General features: G+C 37.3%; 1 protein-coding gene across 5 annotated transcripts in view; it reads right to left on the reverse strand.

Annotated features, from left to right (window-relative positions):
* LOC148041731 (uncharacterized) overlaps positions 1–5,043 on the reverse strand; it is a 277,578-nt gene extending 272,535 nt beyond the window's left edge. The window contains exon 1 of one of the 5 annotated variants that reach the window (XM_087681817.1): positions 4,746–5,043. In XM_087681817.1, the coding sequence (XP_087537943.1) occupies positions 4,746–4,806 (61 nt within the window). In that variant the 5' untranslated portion in view covers positions 4,807–5,043. Of the gene's footprint in view, positions 1–4,059; positions 4,528–4,745 lie in introns of those variants that run through there. The other 4 variants (XM_087681809.1, XM_087681833.1, XM_087681825.1 and 1 more) reach the window with 4 other exon arrangements.
* Between the last annotated feature and the right edge of the window lie 14,933 nt (positions 5,044–19,976).

Consider the following 19,976-nt stretch of genomic DNA (forward strand, 5'->3'; position numbering starts at 1 on the left):
AGTACAACACACTCTATAGCTCATAACCACTATCTTGATCCCAGAGATAGAGAGTTCGAGATTCAATATTCACTGCAAAGTGTATTTGTTGCATAAGCATTGTATATTCAATATTCATTCACTTCATTATTCATTGTGTTCACTATCCCTAAGTTACCCTAGTTGTATTCTCTGTTTATTAGTCTGTGCTTTGTTGTACGATTGGTTTTGTGTTTTCTGCATTTAGAGTATTTCTTCACATGGTATCAAAGCTAGGTACTCTCTGAGAAACCTTTGCCTTTGATCGGAAAGCTCATCTGTAAAAGCAAGAATAACAAAAGGGTCAGATAACTTCGAACACATTTACAACACCACTCCAATCTCCACAACCAAACATGGATAGAAATGATCAAGAGTGGGCCTCCTAGCTTGCTTCTGCCCAATCTAACATGGGCACAAAACTATTGGACTAACATGGAGTCCACAAACCATATCAGATTTCTGCCGCTAAGTATGATCCTTATAGAGCTCAGCAAGAGATTGAAGGTAAGCCTAAGTCTTCTCCTTTAGATTCAATGCACAGAACTAATGATCTTACAGGACCTTTAGAATCTCCACTACAAACTGGCCATCCGCAAGTGGAACCTAGCTCAGATTACATATCACTTCCACATTACATCTTTTCTCCAATGCCAAGTACGAACCCTATTATTTCAAATTCTATGCCAACTGATTCTGTATTTTCTGTTGGATCATGAAGAAGGGACGGGCGATGGCTAGAAACACGCCGCCTAGGAATGGATAGTCATAGGCTGCAATCGGTGATGGTTGAACAATAAATGATAGGTAACCAATGCCTAAAATCTACATGGTAGAGTGAGAAAACTATACAAAAGAATGAAAAAAAAAAATGGAGACAGCCTGTCTATTTATGGATGTGGATGGACCCTTCCAAATTAGGGTTTCACTTAAATTCTCTTGAACCATGCACCATTTTTGCGGCCTCAAGCTAATCAACATTTTTGGGGGTTGTTTAAGCAACTAGCCAGCATATAATGAATTTCTTAGCTTAGCAAACACATTTGATGCGTACTAAGTCCTTATGAGCAAAAGAAGGATCATCAAGCGCTCCAACCTCTTGGAGACCACCACAATGCACTACAAAGGTTTCCCCCACCTACTTTCAGGTCAAATGGCTTTCACGACCACCACAGCATATGATTTGCAGTCCACTCCACCAAGATACAATGATTGTTGGTGGATACCACCTTCTTGTAAATCCGCTCCTTCAAGAGGCACAAGCTATTCAATTCTAGCTCCGCAATCCGCTCCAGTGAGAGACAGTGATTGTTGTCCACCCATGGCTCTAGAGAAGCTATCTATTACCTCCCCTCCCTTGGATTGCTCCACTCATAGACTTCGATGCGGGCATCGAGGAGATCCTGTGTGATACCCCTCCTCTACTCAAGTTCGAGAGGCCACCTCTAGGAGCTATCTCATCTCTGTTCCATTGGAGCCCAAATACCTTCTTCGGCATCGCTGGCAGTGTTTCATTCGTCTTTCAATGTTTTGAAAGCCATGATCCATGAGTTTCTTGATTCCCTATCTCTCCCCGACGGGGATTCAATAGGGGATGCGGAGGGGGCTCATATTTCTTCTTGAGATGGGGATCTCATTTCTATACCTTCAGAGGGGGTCCCTACTCATCCTACGGTTCTTCACACTCCCTTTACCTTCTTGGGCTAGGTGGCATCTCCATGCCATTTCACCCATTGATTCCCGTTCCCCTTACTTCCCAATGATATCCAGGATCTACAAGTTCTTCCTCGTTTGGGCCCTTGGATGTTTTTAGCCATGGCTTGGTGGCTAGGCCTGCATATCCTTCTAGCATGTAGTAACGGAGAAACCAAGTGATTCAGTACATTTTTCCCTCCTCCATTCCTATTTTGGTTTCCATTTATAGCCCCAGAAAGGCTTTCTGGGCGCCTCTCAAGAGAGTTGGGGCGCAACCCGGGAGACTTCAGTGGGCAACACTCTAGATAATCTATGCCTATATATACGGCATTGACTCCTCCCATTCATTCACCCCCACATTCATTCCTTCAACATTCTATCACTCTCTTCCTCTTCACTGATGCTCACACCACACTCAAAGGATATTGTAGTTTGTGGTCTACATCTCTCCCTGCACTAGGGGCCCTATCTTCCACACCTTCCAGACTACATTTTGGGCTACAGATTCTCTTCCTCCACCTAGCAACCACCTCCATCATTTGGCGTTAGATTGTACCTATGTTTTTGGCTACAAATTCTCTCCCTCCACATGGCGACCACCTCCATCATCTGGCGTAAGATTGTGCCTATGTTTTTGGCTACATATTCTCTTCCTCCACCTAATGACCATCAAGCACCTGCGTTTTGCTGCCAAATCACCTCTTTCTACCTAGCAACAATGCTCTCCACTTGACATCAGCCTCTCGGTTGTGTTTTGCAGTCTGGCATCAATGACAACTCTAGCAAGCACCTACTACCTCAAACACCTGCGTTTTTGCAATTCCTGCTCCATCAGAGGAGGGATTTCCTCATCTGGCACGCGATCCTATTGATCCTCATCTTGTGGAGCATGTGTTCAAAGCTGGTGATCTTCTTCCTTGATTCAAATGGCATCTCAGGACTGTGTTTCACTCCCTCGACAACTGTCCTTCATCTCCAATATTACCTTCTATACCCTACTGCCCAGAGGACTGTGTTGCGCTTCCTCTATAGTGCAGGTTCAAACAAGACAGTGCAGTCATCTTCAGACCTTCAGCTCCACCGTATCAGCTTTGTTCACTTAGTATGATTTAGTGCTTCATTATCTTCTTCTTCTAAGTTTTTTGAGCTTCTCCTCTCTCAGTGTTTGCCACACACACTCCGTGTTTCTCCCCTTGAACCCTACTGTCTCTCTGGTTTGCTCTCACAACAATCATTTCTTGACATGGGATCAAAACATACCTATTTTCTTGACAATCATTGGGACCAGTCTGCCTCTACCTTCTGCTGTTCACAGCAGGTGCCTAGCTGCTGCTTACATTCTCATCTGAACAGTCTCCTTGACACTTGCAGCCCCTGTGCTGCCCTTCCCAGCTACCAGCCTGATCAGAGTCACTGCTGGACATCTGTGTTTTTGGTTCAGCTCAGGTTGACTGCTATTTTGCTGCTCCCGGAGGTTAGTTACCACTCCAATGCCCTCCCATGGGCCGTGTTTTGCTGCCTGCCCACTTCTACATCAAATTTCAGCTCCAACTGATGGTCATTATACTCAAGATCCATCTCCGATTCTCCAAAGGACATCACACTCCAACTCCTCCCTCAGCCCACTCTCACACAAGCCACCAGCTGTTTGACACTTCTACCATTGAGCACTCTGTGCACTTATAGTAATTATTCATCCATTTTCACTGATTCGATTATATTCTTTCTTGTGTTTTGTGTTTCTGCATTAGTGTTTGAGTTCTCTATGTTTCAATCACGGTCATACATTTTGTGTTTTCTTTTGCAAGCCCTAGGGTATCTTCACACTCCCATGACACAGTCTACAAGATGTCTAGGTGTCCGCTAGTGGTTGGCATCCTATGTCTAAAGCCAGGCTAAGATGTCTATAAGCCTTGCCGTGTTGGCAGGCAATGACAACAATCTTTCCCAAAACAGGCCACACCTCGTGTTGGTTGCATACTGATGTTGATTCAGCTCGATCTCAGTGGCCAGTCATGTCTTGCTGCAAAAGGCCTTGTTGGTCTAAAGCAAGCTCCTCGTGCATGGCATCACTATATTAAATCCTTTAGAATTTCTCAAGTAGGTTGGATGCCAAATTATATTCTTGTTCTGCTGATCCACTTCATTACTTCCTTATCTTTTAAGCAGGGATCTGATGACCAATGGCTCTCATACAGCCATGCATCAGTTGAGACTCAAGAGTTACTTTTAAGATAAGTGATTTGGGGCTGCTGCATTACTCTCTTGGTTTGGTATGAAGATCGCTTAACATGATCATGCCATCTTCATTTCTCTGCAAAAGAATTATCTAGAATTATTATCTACCTTTGGCGTGGCTGATGGTGCTCCATTGACTGCTCTTATGAATCCCAACAGCAAGTTGACTGCAAATGATGTTTCAGAGTTGATTGATGCCAACAAGGATCGGCAGCTTGTTGGCTCATCCCTTTATTCAGCCGGTATGCATCCTAATTTGGCATATGCCATAACTGTGCTCACTCAGTTCATTTCAGCAACTCGCCATAAGTTCTATGGTATTGTCAGTATACCTATCCATTGGGTCTCCATTCTCACACAAGAGTAGTACTTAAGGGACAGGTTCATAAGATTAGGCAGGCAACATTTACACTAGGAGATCTCATGGCAGGTTTTAGCACTCTAGCCGCTCTGTACTAGAACTTGGGCTACACACATTTCAAATATGAACTTGTGAGAACATCCCCATTGAAATCCTTTGTCAACCAATGCTCACATTCATTCCAAGCTATAACAACCCATGCTGCAATGCTCTAGTTATAAATTTTGGCTGTCCCGACCTTTTCACATGGTTTTATCTGTAAGAATGCAGCTCGAACCCAGGACATGAACAAGGATAATAAGAGCCCAATCAGCCCAAAGACACACATTTTGTTTCAACAGTAAATATAGAATTTGGTTTATCTGCAAGAACCCACGGCATGAATTGAAAAACAGTGAGAGAATTTTGAAAGGGGGTGGGGTTGATAGATTACCGAGGCAGAGCCTGGAGACTTCCAAACCAGGAGCAAGTGGGACCATTTGCATTGACACCATGATAGTGTTTTCCGGTATAATACAATTTGCTGCTGCTTTGGATGATCAACTTTGGATGTAGTCCTTCACCACCCATCATTAAGCAATAACCAGGGACACAGCACAGTAAAACATCCCCAATCCTAACCCACCCCTAGGGTAAACGGACCAATATTTATCAAGTAAAGGCACCAACATAGGACTTTTTTTTAATACAAAAGTATATATTGATACTTCTATCAAGTGGTACTAGGCGCTCCGCGCGTATCTTGATGCTTCGTCCTGGGTTCAAAAGTATGTTTCATGTGATAAGAGAGTTTATGGGAGGTTAATATACGGAACATAATCTGAACTTAGAAACCTTTGGCAATGTAAACTAATATGATGTTAAATATATGAAAATGCAATACATAGGGATGTGGCACTCACTAATATATAAGGAGTGAACGACCAACATTAATAGGATTAAGCATAAACTATATCTCCAAAGAACCCTTACGATTATTTCTCAAAGTTTCTCAACACAAACACAAACACATTTAATGGTTATTTCTATTCTCAATGAGCCTATCATATCATGCGTATTATCCTTATATACTAAGCCTACAATATTTCATGAATTTGACAACCCATAAACAATATTGAGAATTACTTCCTCGTCTCCTCCTCCTCCTCCTCCTCCTCCTCCTCTCTCTCTCTCTCTCTCTCTCTCTCTCTCTCTCTCTCTCTCTCATAATTAATAATTAATAACATACATACATAACTATATAAGTATAATTAATTAGTTGAAAAATAATTATACATCTTTTATTAATAATGAATTGTCTCATTAATAATTAATGATTAATACCTAATCAATTACATTATTATATTACTATTTTTCTTTTTCTCTCTTTTCTCTCCTTTATTTTCTAGTATTCTATCTCCTCCTCCTCCTCCTCCTCCTCCTCTTCTTCTTCTTCTTCTCTCTCTCTCTCTCTCTCTCTCTCTCTCTCTCTCTCTCTCTCTCTCATACACGTTTATGTGTGTATGAGCATATATGCATATATACATATGTATGTGAATGATATACATAAGCACACATACATTTTTGCTTATTCTTGTTTTTTCTATGCTCTATGCATATGCACATGCGCATATATATGTGTATACATGTGTATATATGTGTACATACGTATACGTGTTTAATATGTGGATATATATTTGTATGGTCTTATAAATGTGTGTCCTCTTTCTCCCTCTCATCATTTCTATTTTCTATCCTTTCTTTTTTTCCGTCCTTTCTCTCATCTTTTTTATTTCATGTGTGGATATATACGCATGTGTATATATGTGTATGCACATGTGTGTATAGTAAATATATGTGCATGTACATATTTATGTGTAGATGTATGTCTGCATATATGAATGTGTGCATGTATGCAAGTAGGTATTTATAAGTGTCACACACGCACACACACACACACACACACACACACTCTCTCTCTCTCTCTCTCTCTCTCTCTCTCTCTCTCTCTCTCTCTCTCTCTCTCTCTCTCTCTCTCTCTCTCTCTCTCTCTCTCTCTCTCTCTCTCTCTCTCTCTCTCTCATGTTTGTGTGTGTGTGTGTGTGTGTGTGTGTGTGTGTGTGTGCAAGTGCATATGTATGTGTACATGTATTATTCATGTGTTTTTATAGTCTATGTGCATTTGTGTGTGGTTTTAGAGCATGTATACATTTCATGAACATATTCAACTATTAAAACTATTATCTCATCCCATATGTTCACTTTTTTTTAAATGAACTCTTTTTAAATAGCGTATGTACATTTATGGATGTTTTTAGAGCATGCACACATTGCATACACATATTCATCAACCATTAAAATATCTTATCATTTCATACATCTAATTTTTTTGAAAAATCATTTAATAAATCCCACTCACCCTTTTAAAAAAAGCCATCTTTATTTCTTGAATACCAAACTTCTCCTACTTGTGCCACATATAGGCTTGGGAATTTTCTAGTTGGTTCAAGATCCCCAAGGCAAACCTCTAAATTATATAGAATAGATGTTTCTATTAATTAAGCTTTATATATCATAGTACACTCAAATTTAAAAAACTCAAAGTATTTTGATATTTTTATCAAGTAGACCTAGTTATAAATAAAGATTTTACAAAAGGATGACAAAGAGAAGCATATAGAATGATACTCAAGGATGTATTGTTTTGAGGTTTTACAAACTCCAAAATACAAAAAATATTACATAGCCCAATTGTTTGACTCACATTAAATATGTATTTAACATATAAGAATTTATATGATGCTTCAAACTGCTAATAATGATGTATCATTTTGTGCAAAATTGTCACTAAATTGGGGTGGGTTGTGTTTCCCTTTTAGGTGCCATCACTTCATTTGTCCCTTTATCCAAAGTGATACATCCACTATTTTTGACATATATGGATTTTGTGCATACATTTATTTAATAGTCTAAGGCTTCCATCATGGACTTGTTTCTCAAGGGATGCCAATCTAACACCCTTTACAACCAACTTAACAATTGATCTTCATGGCATCTACCATGTGATCAACCAAGTAAAACAAATTATAGCATTGCCTTCCATGCATACTAACCATGCTTTGTGTGGTTGGTATCATTGTGAAGCTCACGAGCTATGCCTTGCTCACTTCATATTTTTGTGGTCGCATGGTTGCTTCCCTTTGCTCATAGAAAACTAATCAAACAATGTGCTTCAAGTGCAACAAACAATGTGCTCCACACAATGATGTATTTTTGTTAGCTACTTGAAAATATGATACAAATTCTTAGATATTTAATGTAAGTTTTATATCTTCATTTTTCAAATAATGCATTCTTTGATGTCACAATAGTATCTCCTCAGAGTTGGATGGTATAAAGCTTTTTGGAATGTTTGCACAAATAATAAGCAATTAAGTTTTTGAAATACTAAAGGTTCCTAGATCATTATTTTACATGTCCTAACATGGTGATGCTCTGATAGAGAACCAACGGAGAATAGTACTTATGCCTAGCAAAGTACCTATCATTAACTTGCAAGTGGCTCCATTTGTCAAAGTTGACATGAAAAATAAATCGTGAGTTGAACAAAACAAAAAAAGTTTGATACAAGTACTTAACTATGGATTTCTGAAAAGAACCCCTAATATCTCAACTCTAGTTGTGAGAAGCAACTTGACGTGTCTTCTTGACCTTAGAGGTTTAGAGGAAGATATTACCTTGTAAAATGCAAAAAATCTACAACCATCTAGAGGCTCTTAGCTACTTCTCTTTTTCAAGAAGCAGCGTAGCATTAAAGAGAGGGAATAATTCTATACTGAGTGTCAGAGACAAACCTCATCACCATATTTCCCCTCCCTTACTTCACTTTCATTTCTTTATTTATTTCTCATTGTCATTTTAACCTAGTGCATAGTGGCATAACTACCAACAACCTAAAGAACATCACCTTTTGGAACCATGAATTTGCAAGTTAGATGTCACTCCTATCGATATCAAAATGCAGTCCATCACAGAGACTTGCCATGCTCAAATTTATTAGATTGTTTTACTATTTCATGCCTTGTACAACTTATGCTTACATAATGCATCTTCAAATGTTTTGAGAACACATACCTTTTGGGTGCGTGCGCGCGCACACACACACACATATGGATTGAGAGAGAGACTCTGTGTGTGTGTGTGTACATCTATACAAGCATGCATGTGTATACCTACATGTGTGCATTCTCTCTCTCTCTCTCTCTCTCTCTCTCTCTCTCTTTCTCTCTCTACACACACACGCGTGCATGCATGCATGCATGTGCACACACACACACAGAGTGAAATATTCCACACATGTATCAACACATTAAATCATAATATAGCCTCTATTTTTACTATTTCTAACATATAGAATTTCTTAGTAATCATGATTGCACAACGTCATTTGAAAGCACCATGTATGTAATATGTTTGTATAATCTCTCCTATATAGTTTCTCAAAGAGTGATTGAATAGAGCACATGACAATATTAAAAGTATAAATTTCCCCTTGCCCTTAATGTGCATGTTTGACATTGTACTATTCATGTATTAAGAGTAACATAAGACCAAGATGGTCTTAGAAGCAAATTTAGTAACTCATATAGAAAGAATGAGAAAAAGTGCTTTAATATGGTTAGTATCTTCACACATCCATGGTACATTTATGTCATTAATCTCTAATGGTCACAAGGTGTTGTGTCTAGGGTGATCCTTTTCCTTCAAGACTCCATATCACACAACTAATAGTTCCCTTTTCTATGGCCCATAATCCCTCATCCTCATTATCTATACCTCACCTTTCTCATGACCCTTTATCTGCATCCTTTCTCTATACCCTTACCCTTACTCTAGTATATTTCTTCAACCCCAACTCTCCATTTCAAAATGTATTATAATTGAATTACTTTGCAGTGGAACTTCTCAATAGTCTTTTTCAAGGCACACCCATGATTTATAACCAACTCTTCTTGAAAAATGAGATCATAGAGCCATGTGATACAAGCTACTTCCTTTTCTATGTATGGCCACACAACATGAAAAGAAATGCAAATTTATTAACACATGATTAGTCATGATATTGCATTTTCGTGTATAACTAACAACACATAATATAGATGACCAACATGAAATAAAATGCAACTTTGCTAACAATGTATACAAAAAAAAAAGTTATTGCAAATGTTCCTTAACTCTAATGTGCACTTTTAAGTAGCCATGTGAGTCGAGCTTTTTAAGCCAAAGAATTAATAATTATGGTGCACTCGTTCATAGATGTCCAAGTTCACTTGAATCTATACTACATTATTATTTGAGCTACAGGTTCGAGAAAATGTCAAAGCACCACAGTGCTCCTGAACCTAGCTCCCAAACCAAACCAAAGTAACCATTTATGTCACATGATTGGGGACAAAAGGAAAGGTAAGTGACCATTTATATCACATGATTGGGGGAAAAAAGAAGGAAACGTGGTCTCCTTCTACCACCTTCTCCTCTCACTCTCACTCTCACTCTCACGGGTAGTAGACAGGAGGAGGCTGGCAGGCAGCAGGCAGCAGGTCAGTCCTCTCTCTCTCTCTCTCTCTAGGTGTTTTTGTGTTCTCTCTCTCCCTCTCTCTCTTCACGCTAGAATACTGTAGAGATCGTATTATGACATCTAGATCTCTCTCTCTCTCACGTTCTATTGTGAGTGAGAGAGAGACACATGCAGAGACGCAGTTTCTTCTCCCTGAAACCCCATCTGAGTATCACGTCCCCCACACTGGCTGGATTGTAGCATTCTATAAAGAGAGTTAACTATTCCCCCACGCTGGCTGGACTGTAGCATTTTTAATCTTTTATCAGGATTGATAAGAACGCATGGAAGCATCTGTGCTCGCTTTAGGTGAAATTTTGATCCTTTGTTAGCAAGGTTAGAAGCGCTTAGAAGCATTTGAGTATCACGTCCCCCCACACTTCTCTCTCTCTCACGCACATTCTGTCGTGTGTGTGTGTGAGAGAGAGAGAGAGAGACGTCGTGGGATGCTCGAAGAAGCGCAACCTTTTGAAATAACCACCATCCGAGTTGCGACGGAATGCTATGTAGATAAGGAGTCTCTAAGAGCATTCGGCACTGTAGTGTTCACCGGATCATTCAAGACTCCAGAAGGAGCTGTATGGACTATGTCCATAGTGCCGGATTATTTTGATCAAATGCACAAGCATCCAGATGCTATCCCACGATCTCTCTCTCTCTCTCTCTCTCTCAGAACGTGAGAGAGAGAGAGAGAGAGACTTCTTTGATCCAAGGAAAAAGCCGTCAGAGGCAGCCGATTTTCTTCTTTAGAGGTTCTATTTCTGCACCTCTCGGGCCGGAAGCTCTCTAGTACACAAAAGCCAGAGCAATCAGTCTTGCACTGAAGTTTCCTGATGTCTCTCTCTCTCTCTCTCTCTCTCACACGGCAGAACATGATTAGATAAGTTAGTTTGTTGATTAGTTTAGTTTATTTAGTTAGTTTAGTTAAATAGTAAGTTACTTTAGTTAGTTGATTAGATAATTTAAATAGTAATCTAGTTTAGTTAGTTGATTAGATAAGTTAAATAGTAAGTTAGTTTAGATAAGTTAAATAGTAAGTTGCTTAGTTACTTTAGATTGTGTGTGTTTATTTGTTTTAGTTTGTTTTTTTGTTTTAGTTTATATATGTGTTATGGGTTAGTTAGTTAGTAGGTTTTACCTTAGATTAGTTGGTTAGTTACTTTAGATTGTGTGTTATATATGGATATAGTTTAGGGTTAGTTTGTTTTTTTGTTTTAGTTTATATATGTGTTATGGAAAAGAGAGAGAGAGAGAGAGAGAGAGAGAGAGAGAGAGAGGTTGGTTTGCTTGGTATGGTTTAATTTATTGGTATTTTGGTTTATTTGGTGCAGTTTGTTTGTGAGGATTGGTTGTCTAGCCAATATTCATGTCGGTGATCTCTCTCTCTCTCTCTCTCTTAGGTTGTAATTTTTTAATGTATTTATTGGTTTAAATAGTAAGTTAGTTAATTAAATAGGTTGTTAGCTTTGTTGGTTTACTTTAGTAAGTTTTTTATTGTTAGTTAGTTTGGTTAGATATGTTAGCTTATTAGATTAGTTAGTTTAAATTAGTTTAAATTATTTTTGTTTATTATCTATTGAATAGTTTAGTTAGATTGATTGGTTAGTTTAGTTTGGTTAGTTAGTTAGTTTTATTTATGGTCGTGTTTATTTATTTAGATTGGTAAGTTTTTTATGTTAGTTAGTTTAGTTGCTTACATTAGATTAGCTAGTTTAGTTTAGTTTAATTTACGGTTCGTTTAATTTTGTTGTTTTGGTTTAGTAAGTTAGTAGATTTTAATTGTTTTTGGTTAGTTGATTAGATTAATAAGTTAGTACATATAGCTGCTTAGGGTTGTTTTTTTTTTTGTTTTAGTTTACTTTAAATTATAAGTTAGTTTAGTTTGTTAGTAGATAAAGTTTAGGGTTAGTTTAATCATTTGTTTTAGTTTAGTTTACTTTGAAGTTTAGGGTTAGAGAATGATAAGTTAGTTTAGTTTAGTTAGTTTATTTAGTTATTCCAATTTTTTGTCTGATTTGATTAGTGAGTTAGTTAGTTAAATAGTAAGTTAGTTTAGCTGGTTTAGTTTAGTAAGTTAGTAGGTTTTGCCTTAGATTAGTTGCTTGCCTTACTTTAGTTTGTTGGTTAGTAAGTTTTTTACCGTTAGTTAGTTTGGTTAGATATGTTAGCTTATTAGATTAGTTAGTTTAAATTAGTTTAAATTATTTTTGTTTATTATCTATCGAATAGTTTAGTTAGATTGATTGGTTAGTTTAGTTTGGTTGCTTAGTTAACTTTAGTTTAGTTGGTTAGTTTTGTTTACGGTCGTGTTTATTTATTTAGATTGGTAAGTTTTTAATGTTAGTTAGTTTAGTTGGTTACATTAGATTAGTTAGTTTAGTTTAGTTTGATTTACGGTTGGTTTAATTTAGCTGTTTTGGTTTAGTAAGTTAGTTTATTTAGTTAGTAGGTTTTACCTTAGATTAGTTGCTTAGTTACTTTAGATTGTGTGTTATATATGGATATAGTTTAGGGTTAGTTTGTTTTTTTGTTTTAGTTTATATATGTGTTATGGAAAAGAGAGAGAGAGAGAGGTTGGTTGGTTTGCTTGGTATGGTTTAATTTATTGGTATTTTGGTTTATTTTGTGCAGTTTGTTTGTAAGGATTGGTTGTCTAGCCAATATTCAAGTCGGTGATCTCTCTCTCTCTCTCTCTCTCTCTCTCTCTCTCTCTCTCTCTCTCTCTCTCAAGTTGTAAATTTGTTTTTGATATATTTATTGGTTTAAATAGTAAGTTAGTCAGTTAAATAGGTTGTTAGTTTTGTTGATTTACTTTAGTAAGTTTTTTACTGTTAGTTAGTTTGGTTAGATACGTTAGCTTATTAGATTAGTTAGTTTAAATTATTTTTGTTTGTTATCTATCAAATAGTTTAGTTAGATTGATTAGTTAGTTTAGTTTGGTTAGTTAATTAACTTTAGTTTAGTTAGTTAGTTTTGTTTACGGTCGTGTTTATTTATTTAGATTGGTAAGTTTTTTATGTTAATTAGTTTAGTTGGTTACATTAGATTAGTTAGTTTAGCTTAGTTTAATTTACGGTTCGTTTAATTTTGTTGTTTTGGTTTAGTAAGTTAGTAGGTTTTAATTGTTTGTGGTTAGTTGATTAGATTAGTAAGTTAGTACATATAGTTGTTTAGGGTTAGTTTATTTTTTTTGTTTTCGTTTACTTTAAATTATAAGTTAGTTTAGTTGGTTAGTAGATAAAGTTTAGGGTTAGTTTAATCCTTTGTTTTAGTTTAGTTTACTTTAAAGTTCAAGGTTAGAGAATGATAAGTTCGTTTAGTTTAGTTAGTTTATTTAGTTATTCCAATTTTTGGTTTGATTTGATTAGTAAGTTAGTTAGTTAAATAGTAAGTTAGTTTAGTTGGTTTAGTTTAGTAAGTTAGTAGATAAATTGATCATTGATTAGTAAGTTAGTAGGTTTTGCCTTAGATTAGTTGCTTACCTTACTTTAGTTTGTTGGTTAGTAAGTTTTTTACCGTTAGTTAGTTTGGTTAGATACGTTAGCTTATTAGATTAGTTAGTTTAAATTATTTTTGTTTATTATCTATCGAATAGTTTAGTTAGATTGATTAGTTAGTTTAGTTTGGTTAGTTAGTTAACTTTAGTTTAGTTGGTTAGTTTTGTTTACGGACGTGTTTATTTATTTAGATTGGTAAGTTTTTTATGTTAGTTAGTTTAGTTGGTTACATTAGATTAGTTAGTTTAGTTTAGTTTGATTTACGGTTGGTTTAATTTAGTTGTTTTGGTTTAGTAAGTTAGTACATATAGTTGTTTAGGGTTAGTTTATTTTTTTTGTTTTAGTTTACTTTAAATTATAAGTTAGTTTAGTTGGTTAGTAGATAAAACTTAGGGTTAGTTTAATCATTTGTTTTAGTTTAGTTTACTTTAAAGTTTAGGGTTAGAGAATGATAAATTAGTTTAGTTTATTTAGTTATTCCAATTTTTTGTTTGATTTGATTAGTAAGTTGGTTAGTTAAATAGTAAGTTAGTTTAGTTAGTTTAGTTTTGTAAGTTAGTAGATAAATTGATGATTGATTAGTAAGTTAGTATGTTTTACCTACTAATTTATTTGCTTACCTTGGTTTAGTTAGTTTAGTTGGTAGGTTACTTTAGTTTAGAGGTTAGTGCATTGGTTGGTTGGTTAGGTGTAGAGAGAGGGAGAGGGAGAAGCAGAGAGAGAGGGTTAGTTGAACTTTGGCGGTATTAGACATGGGAGTTTTTGTTGTTTCTAAAATTTGAGAATATTTTATAGATCCCTCAAGGCTAACACGTGCTTTTTGTCCAGTATGGAGGCTTCTACAACAAACAAGAATATATCTGTAGAAGATATTATACAGTGCACTCCTAACGTGCAAATGAATGTACGCAAAATAAAGGAGGTCACAAGGAAGAAGGTTGTTCGTCGTCGTGCACTCAAGCATGTTGCAAGGCATGATAGTTCCATTGGTTCCTTGAGGTTTATTCGTCACTTGGATGGGATTGAAAAGCAAGTGAAGACACTATTTCGGCGTCAAAAAGCTTCGATTTCAATTTTTGAGAACATTGATGACCGTCTACAAAGGATTGAGAGAATGTTGAAAGAGAAATATGAAGGGCACCTTGCTGATGGAGTAACGAGACAGGGCAAGTTAAAAGAGATCAGGGGTTATATAGGTAACATTTATGAATATATCTAGAAAAATTGTGGCCGCATGCTAGATCTTCGAACGATCAAGAAGAGAAGTTGAAAGATATTCTTAATAGTGCAGGTCGTATAGAGGATGGAGTATGTGAGTTGATTGCACACAAGAACAAGAGCTTAGTTGCACAGGAGAACATTGCTCTTGATGTGCAACTTACTTCTTTGAAAGTTTATCTGAATAGATTTTCAGCAATGTTAACGTAGATGAATCGCCGTGCAGGCTCATCTTCTGGCACTGGAGATTATTGCCCTTGATATGCACTAGAGAATGTTGCATCTTTGAAGAGTGGTTCACAATAGGTTTTTGGCAATGTTAACCAGTGTTTCTTTACCGTGGTTTGCTTGGTATATGTAATTCCTGCAAGACTTCTTGAATGAATTGTTTGATGAAAATCTTCATTTTGAAACACATTGCATGTGCCTTGCAAATTATAAAACTACTTTTAAACCATTTTAATAGTCCCTCTTTCTCTTTGTTTCTCTATGTTTCTCAATTTTGCTAATGTACTTTTGTAACTTAGATTGGATTAGATACATAGAATGATTGCAGCTTTGATATGTTGGAACGTTTTGTATAGTTAGGTTTTGCAATTAGGGTATATATGCCTCCCTCCCTCCCTTCCTCTTTCTCTCTCTCTCTCTCATACTTAGGTGGCTTATGTGTTCTTTCATGCATTTAGGGTTTGTGGTTGCGAATGTGAGTTGGTAAGTTATTGTGTGTCCTATGGGATTGACACCAATAAGTATTCCGAGACCGGGGACACCTTTCTGTATAGGACATGCTCTTTTCTCTCAAGATTGTGCAAATGTACGTGAATGAAGATCCATTGGTAGGGCCTTTAGGCAATGCATGGTTGGTACTTGGTGAGTGTTGTGTGTGCATGATAGCACTCATGTGTAGCGTACATATATTCTTTCATGCATTTAGGGTTTGTGGTTGCGAACGTGAGTTGGTAAGTTATTATGTGTTCTACGGGATTGATACCAATAAGTATTTTGAGACTGGGGATACCTTCCTATATAGGACATGTTCTTTTCTCTCAAGATTGTGCAGATGTACGTGAATGAAGATCCATTGGCAGGGCCTTTAGGCAATGCGTGGTTGGTATTTGGTGAGTGCCATGTGTGCATGATAGCACTCATGTGTAGCGTACATATATTCTTTCATGCATTTAGGGTTTGTGGTTGTGAATGTGAGTTGGTAAGTTATTGTGTATCCTATGGGATTGGCACCAATAAGTATTTCGAGACTAGGGACACCAACTTGTATAGGACATGTTTTTTTCTCTCAAGAAGATTGTGCGGATGTACATGAATGAAGATCCATTGGCAGGGCCTTTAGGCAAAGCGTGGCTGGTACTTGGTGAGTGCCATGTGTGCATGATAGCACTCATGCGTAGCGTACATGTATTGTTTCATGCATTTAGGATTTGTGGTTGTGAATGTGTCTATCACTTATGTCTTGACATTTGGTGTGCAAATAGCTTTGAGATTTATTTGTTGTGCGACTCTTATGTTCTCTTTAAAGTTTGGTGTAGCCATGGAACAAAGCGAAGCCATAGGAGATATTTCCGATGTAGTGCTTTCGATTTCATTGAATGTAGTGGATTCAGTTGAATTAAACAAAATGGCAATGACATCATCTCTTCGACGCTTGCCAGCTTGAAGCTATTCGCATGGGTATGGAAGATAGCTTCTTTAATTGTGATTGCATCAAAGTGCTACTATATATATTTTTGGAGATGATTGTTTACATGTTTCATTGCAGCCAACATATGGGCTCTAATAGAATGAATGTGCAAAAAATGAAAGAGGTGGCAAGGGGACAAGAGATGCATGTTACTAAATGTACAAGAGCTACAAAGATTCGAAAGAAACATGAGGGCTACTTCAAGTGCTTTGGACTTTAAAAAACTTGAGCCCAAGATGAATGAGTTTATGGAAATGCAGACGAGGTTATGTGCGCGTGTTGATAGTGCGCTTGCCATGTACTCAATGGAGTTATATGAACAGGCTAAAGGTCTGTATGGCGTTGTGTCGAGACAAAGTACAGAGGGTGTTCTCCCAGCAAATGTCGACTGATCTGAGTGGTGAAGTAAGGGCACTTTCATCAATTATTTTCGAGACAAACAAATTAATGAATCTACTGGTAAATGATATGTGGGCTTCGGTTTGGGGGCTCGGAGATGACCACTACCCTTTCATCTGCCAGAGGGGTTGTCGGTTGCTGTTCTTGCAGTATCAAATGAATGTTAGTAGGTTTAATGCTTTGTTGCAACAATTGAGCCGTCGAATGAATGGTCACATCTAAGGAGACTATGTGTTGGGTATTTTAAAGTGTGTGGGCTAGCACTTTTTATGATAATAATATGCTTCCTTCTTGTAAAGCTTATGTGAAGTGTGCTAAGATGTGTAATACTTTTGATATAACAAAGCGTATTTGAGTAAAATGTATTGAGTGTGTATGACGTGATGTCTCTTTCTTGATATTTACATGGTGTAGATTCGATAGTCCAATGATGGTTGGTATATTTAGATTTGGTATATTGTGTACATCGAATGAATGACGCAATACATTTAGTTTTGAAATCAAACCATGCCTTTGATAAAGTATATTGATAGTTGTTTCTGCAGTTGTATGTTTACTTTCTTTTGTTAGTTAATTGAAATGGATTAATTGTGCATGTGTTTATTACCAAGGTTACTTCTATCTTAGCAACCAGGCTCTCTCTCTCTCTCTCTCTCTCTCTCTCTAATGGGCGGACGCAACGTCTTTGTAGACAGATACATTGACTGGGTTGTAGGCACTAACTCAAATACGGTGGCAGTGGTTTTGTGTATTGATATTTAATCTTAATATTTAGATATTTAAATATTAAATGTGTCTAAATGTTGATAACAAGTTTTGTGGCCAACTGATCAATATGGGGTGTTCGCATTGAGCAACTGGCAGAGACTATGTGTTGCGTGTTCGTAGGGACATACTTACATCCACAAGGCATGAGCGATGGTAAGTTGCTAGACTCAAGGCTCGGAAAGGGATTTTAGATCATGGTAGATCCATTCGTAGAGATATTGAAAACCTGACATTCCATCAGGAGATTCTAAGTGGTCATCGTGAACTAGGCCAACCACAGTTTGGTATAGATGTGGCTAATGTTTTGCCATCAACGGATAGAACCACTAAGGGATTTCAAGACCCGTGACAGTTTGGCGTGGATTTGATGAATGCTTTGCCATCAGTGGGTGGTTGCAATGGTCTTAATCATGTTATTTTCAAGTCACGTGTTAATAATGTTTCAATGTCTAAGTGCCAACATGGGGAAATCTTAGTGGAGTGGTTTGTGAGAGTGTCTCGCCGTGTTGAATTTGTAAATGGGGATAATGAGCTAGTTAAACAGCATGTTGGTTTAGATTTCAGAAATCACCACAATGTGGAAAATTCCGTGGCTAATGAGTCACGTATTCATAATATTGCTATTTTTGATCCCCAAAGTGGTGAATTGTGCTCCATTTTAAATGCTTTGCCTGCAACAGATGTTCACCCAGCAATCTCAATACTACTATTTCAAGAGCCAGATGTGCATTCCATGGGGAGTCTTTGTGTGATGTGTGAAAGGTGTTCAACTAAGTTGTGGAGATACGAAACTCGGGTGCAAGGGTCGATTCTGTTTGAAAGGCACTATTGTCGAAATGAAAAAGTAATGTTGCCACCATCGCAACATCCACCACAGCCATTGCATGAGTTGTTGCATGGTATGCACACTCAGAGTAGGATATTTAAAAACAACATACGAGCATACAACAGTGCTCTTGCATTTGTATCACTTGGAGCTAATGTTGACGAGCTACCTGTTGTCGGGAATGGTTACATCTTTAGAGTGTTGTTGGAAATGGTTACACTTTGCTTCCTGATGTGTAGCGTCAAGAAAGGCCAAGATTTGCACAACTCTATGTTTATGATACCAAGCATGAGTTGCTTAATAGGCTGGGGGTTATGCATGATTTATTACCAAATTTTCTAGGGGAGCTTCAATGTATGATGCATCGACACAACATATATGCACATGCTTTTAGGTCAGTGGGTTTGCAATTGTAAAATAATCATGTGCAAGAACTAAGAACGAGTATTTTTTGTGTTCAAAGAACCAATAAACAATACTCTGCTCCCACAACAACTGAGGTTGCAGCTATCATGCTAGGGCAGGGTGATGAGAGTACTCTTGATCGTCGGGATATTCATATTTACACTCAGGGTGGTCAATGTGTTGCTATTTCAAACTTGCATAGAGCATATATGCCAATGCTATATGTCCTCCTTTTTCCTATGGGAGATGATGGTTGGCATGTAAAGATTCCCTACAGTAATGTTAGTATTCTTGTTAACATATATGAATTGTTCAATAAAATTTGTGTTACCCAAATGCAGTTTTATGCATTCCGTCTTCAAGTGCGCAAAGATACTGAGGTGTGCATATTGCGTGTTGGTCAACTATTGCAACAATTTATTGTTGATGCTTATTGTAGTATAGAGCAGTGCATGTTAACTTGGTGTTGCAAGAATCAATCAGTATTGCGATCGGAGGCTTACAAAGGCTTAGTAGACATGGTGGGGACAAACGATAATGGGCCAATGCAGATTGTTGGTGCCTCTGTTGGCAAGAGGATAGTTTTACCGTAGTCATTCACAGGTGGGCCAAGGCACATGTATCAATTATATCAAGATGCCATGGCTATAGTGCGATGTAAGGGAAAACCTAACCTTTTTATAACAATGACATGCAATCCAAAGTGGTTGGAGATAACTTATGCTTTATTGCTTGGGCAAAGTGCTTATGACCGTCCGAATTCGACTGCTTGCGTGTTTTGTAAAAAGCATGCTAATTTAATGTATACGTTGTTGCGGAATGATCACTTTGAAGAGGTTACGAGCTATGTTGCTGTGATTGATTGAATTCCAAAAGAGGGGTCTACCACATTCTCATACTTTGCTAATTTTAGAACCGTCTTTCAAACCTTTTGAAGCATGTCACTACGATAGACTGGTTTGACTGAGTTGCCCAATAGAGTTAAATTTCCAGCCTTATTTGAGACAATTTCAAAGTGCAACATTCATGGCCCTTGCGGAGGATTGAACCCCAAGAGTCCCTGTATGGACAAGGGTAGATGTACTAAAGATTGCCCGCGAAAATTAGTGGGCATGACAACGATTGATAGTTCTGGCTATCCCATTTATCGAAGACGAGATGATGGAAACTCTGTGATCATAAATGGTAATGTTATTGATAATCAATGGATTGTTCCATATAATCCATTCTTGAGTAAGAAATACAATGCACACATAAAT

Source organism: Lygodium microphyllum, chromosome 1 (assembly GCF_053477565.2).
Source record: "Lygodium microphyllum isolate KBCC chromosome 1, Lygodium_microphyllum_v1.1.10, whole genome shotgun sequence".
Classification (NCBI taxonomy): domain Eukaryota; kingdom Viridiplantae; phylum Streptophyta; class Polypodiopsida; order Schizaeales; family Lygodiaceae; genus Lygodium; species Lygodium microphyllum.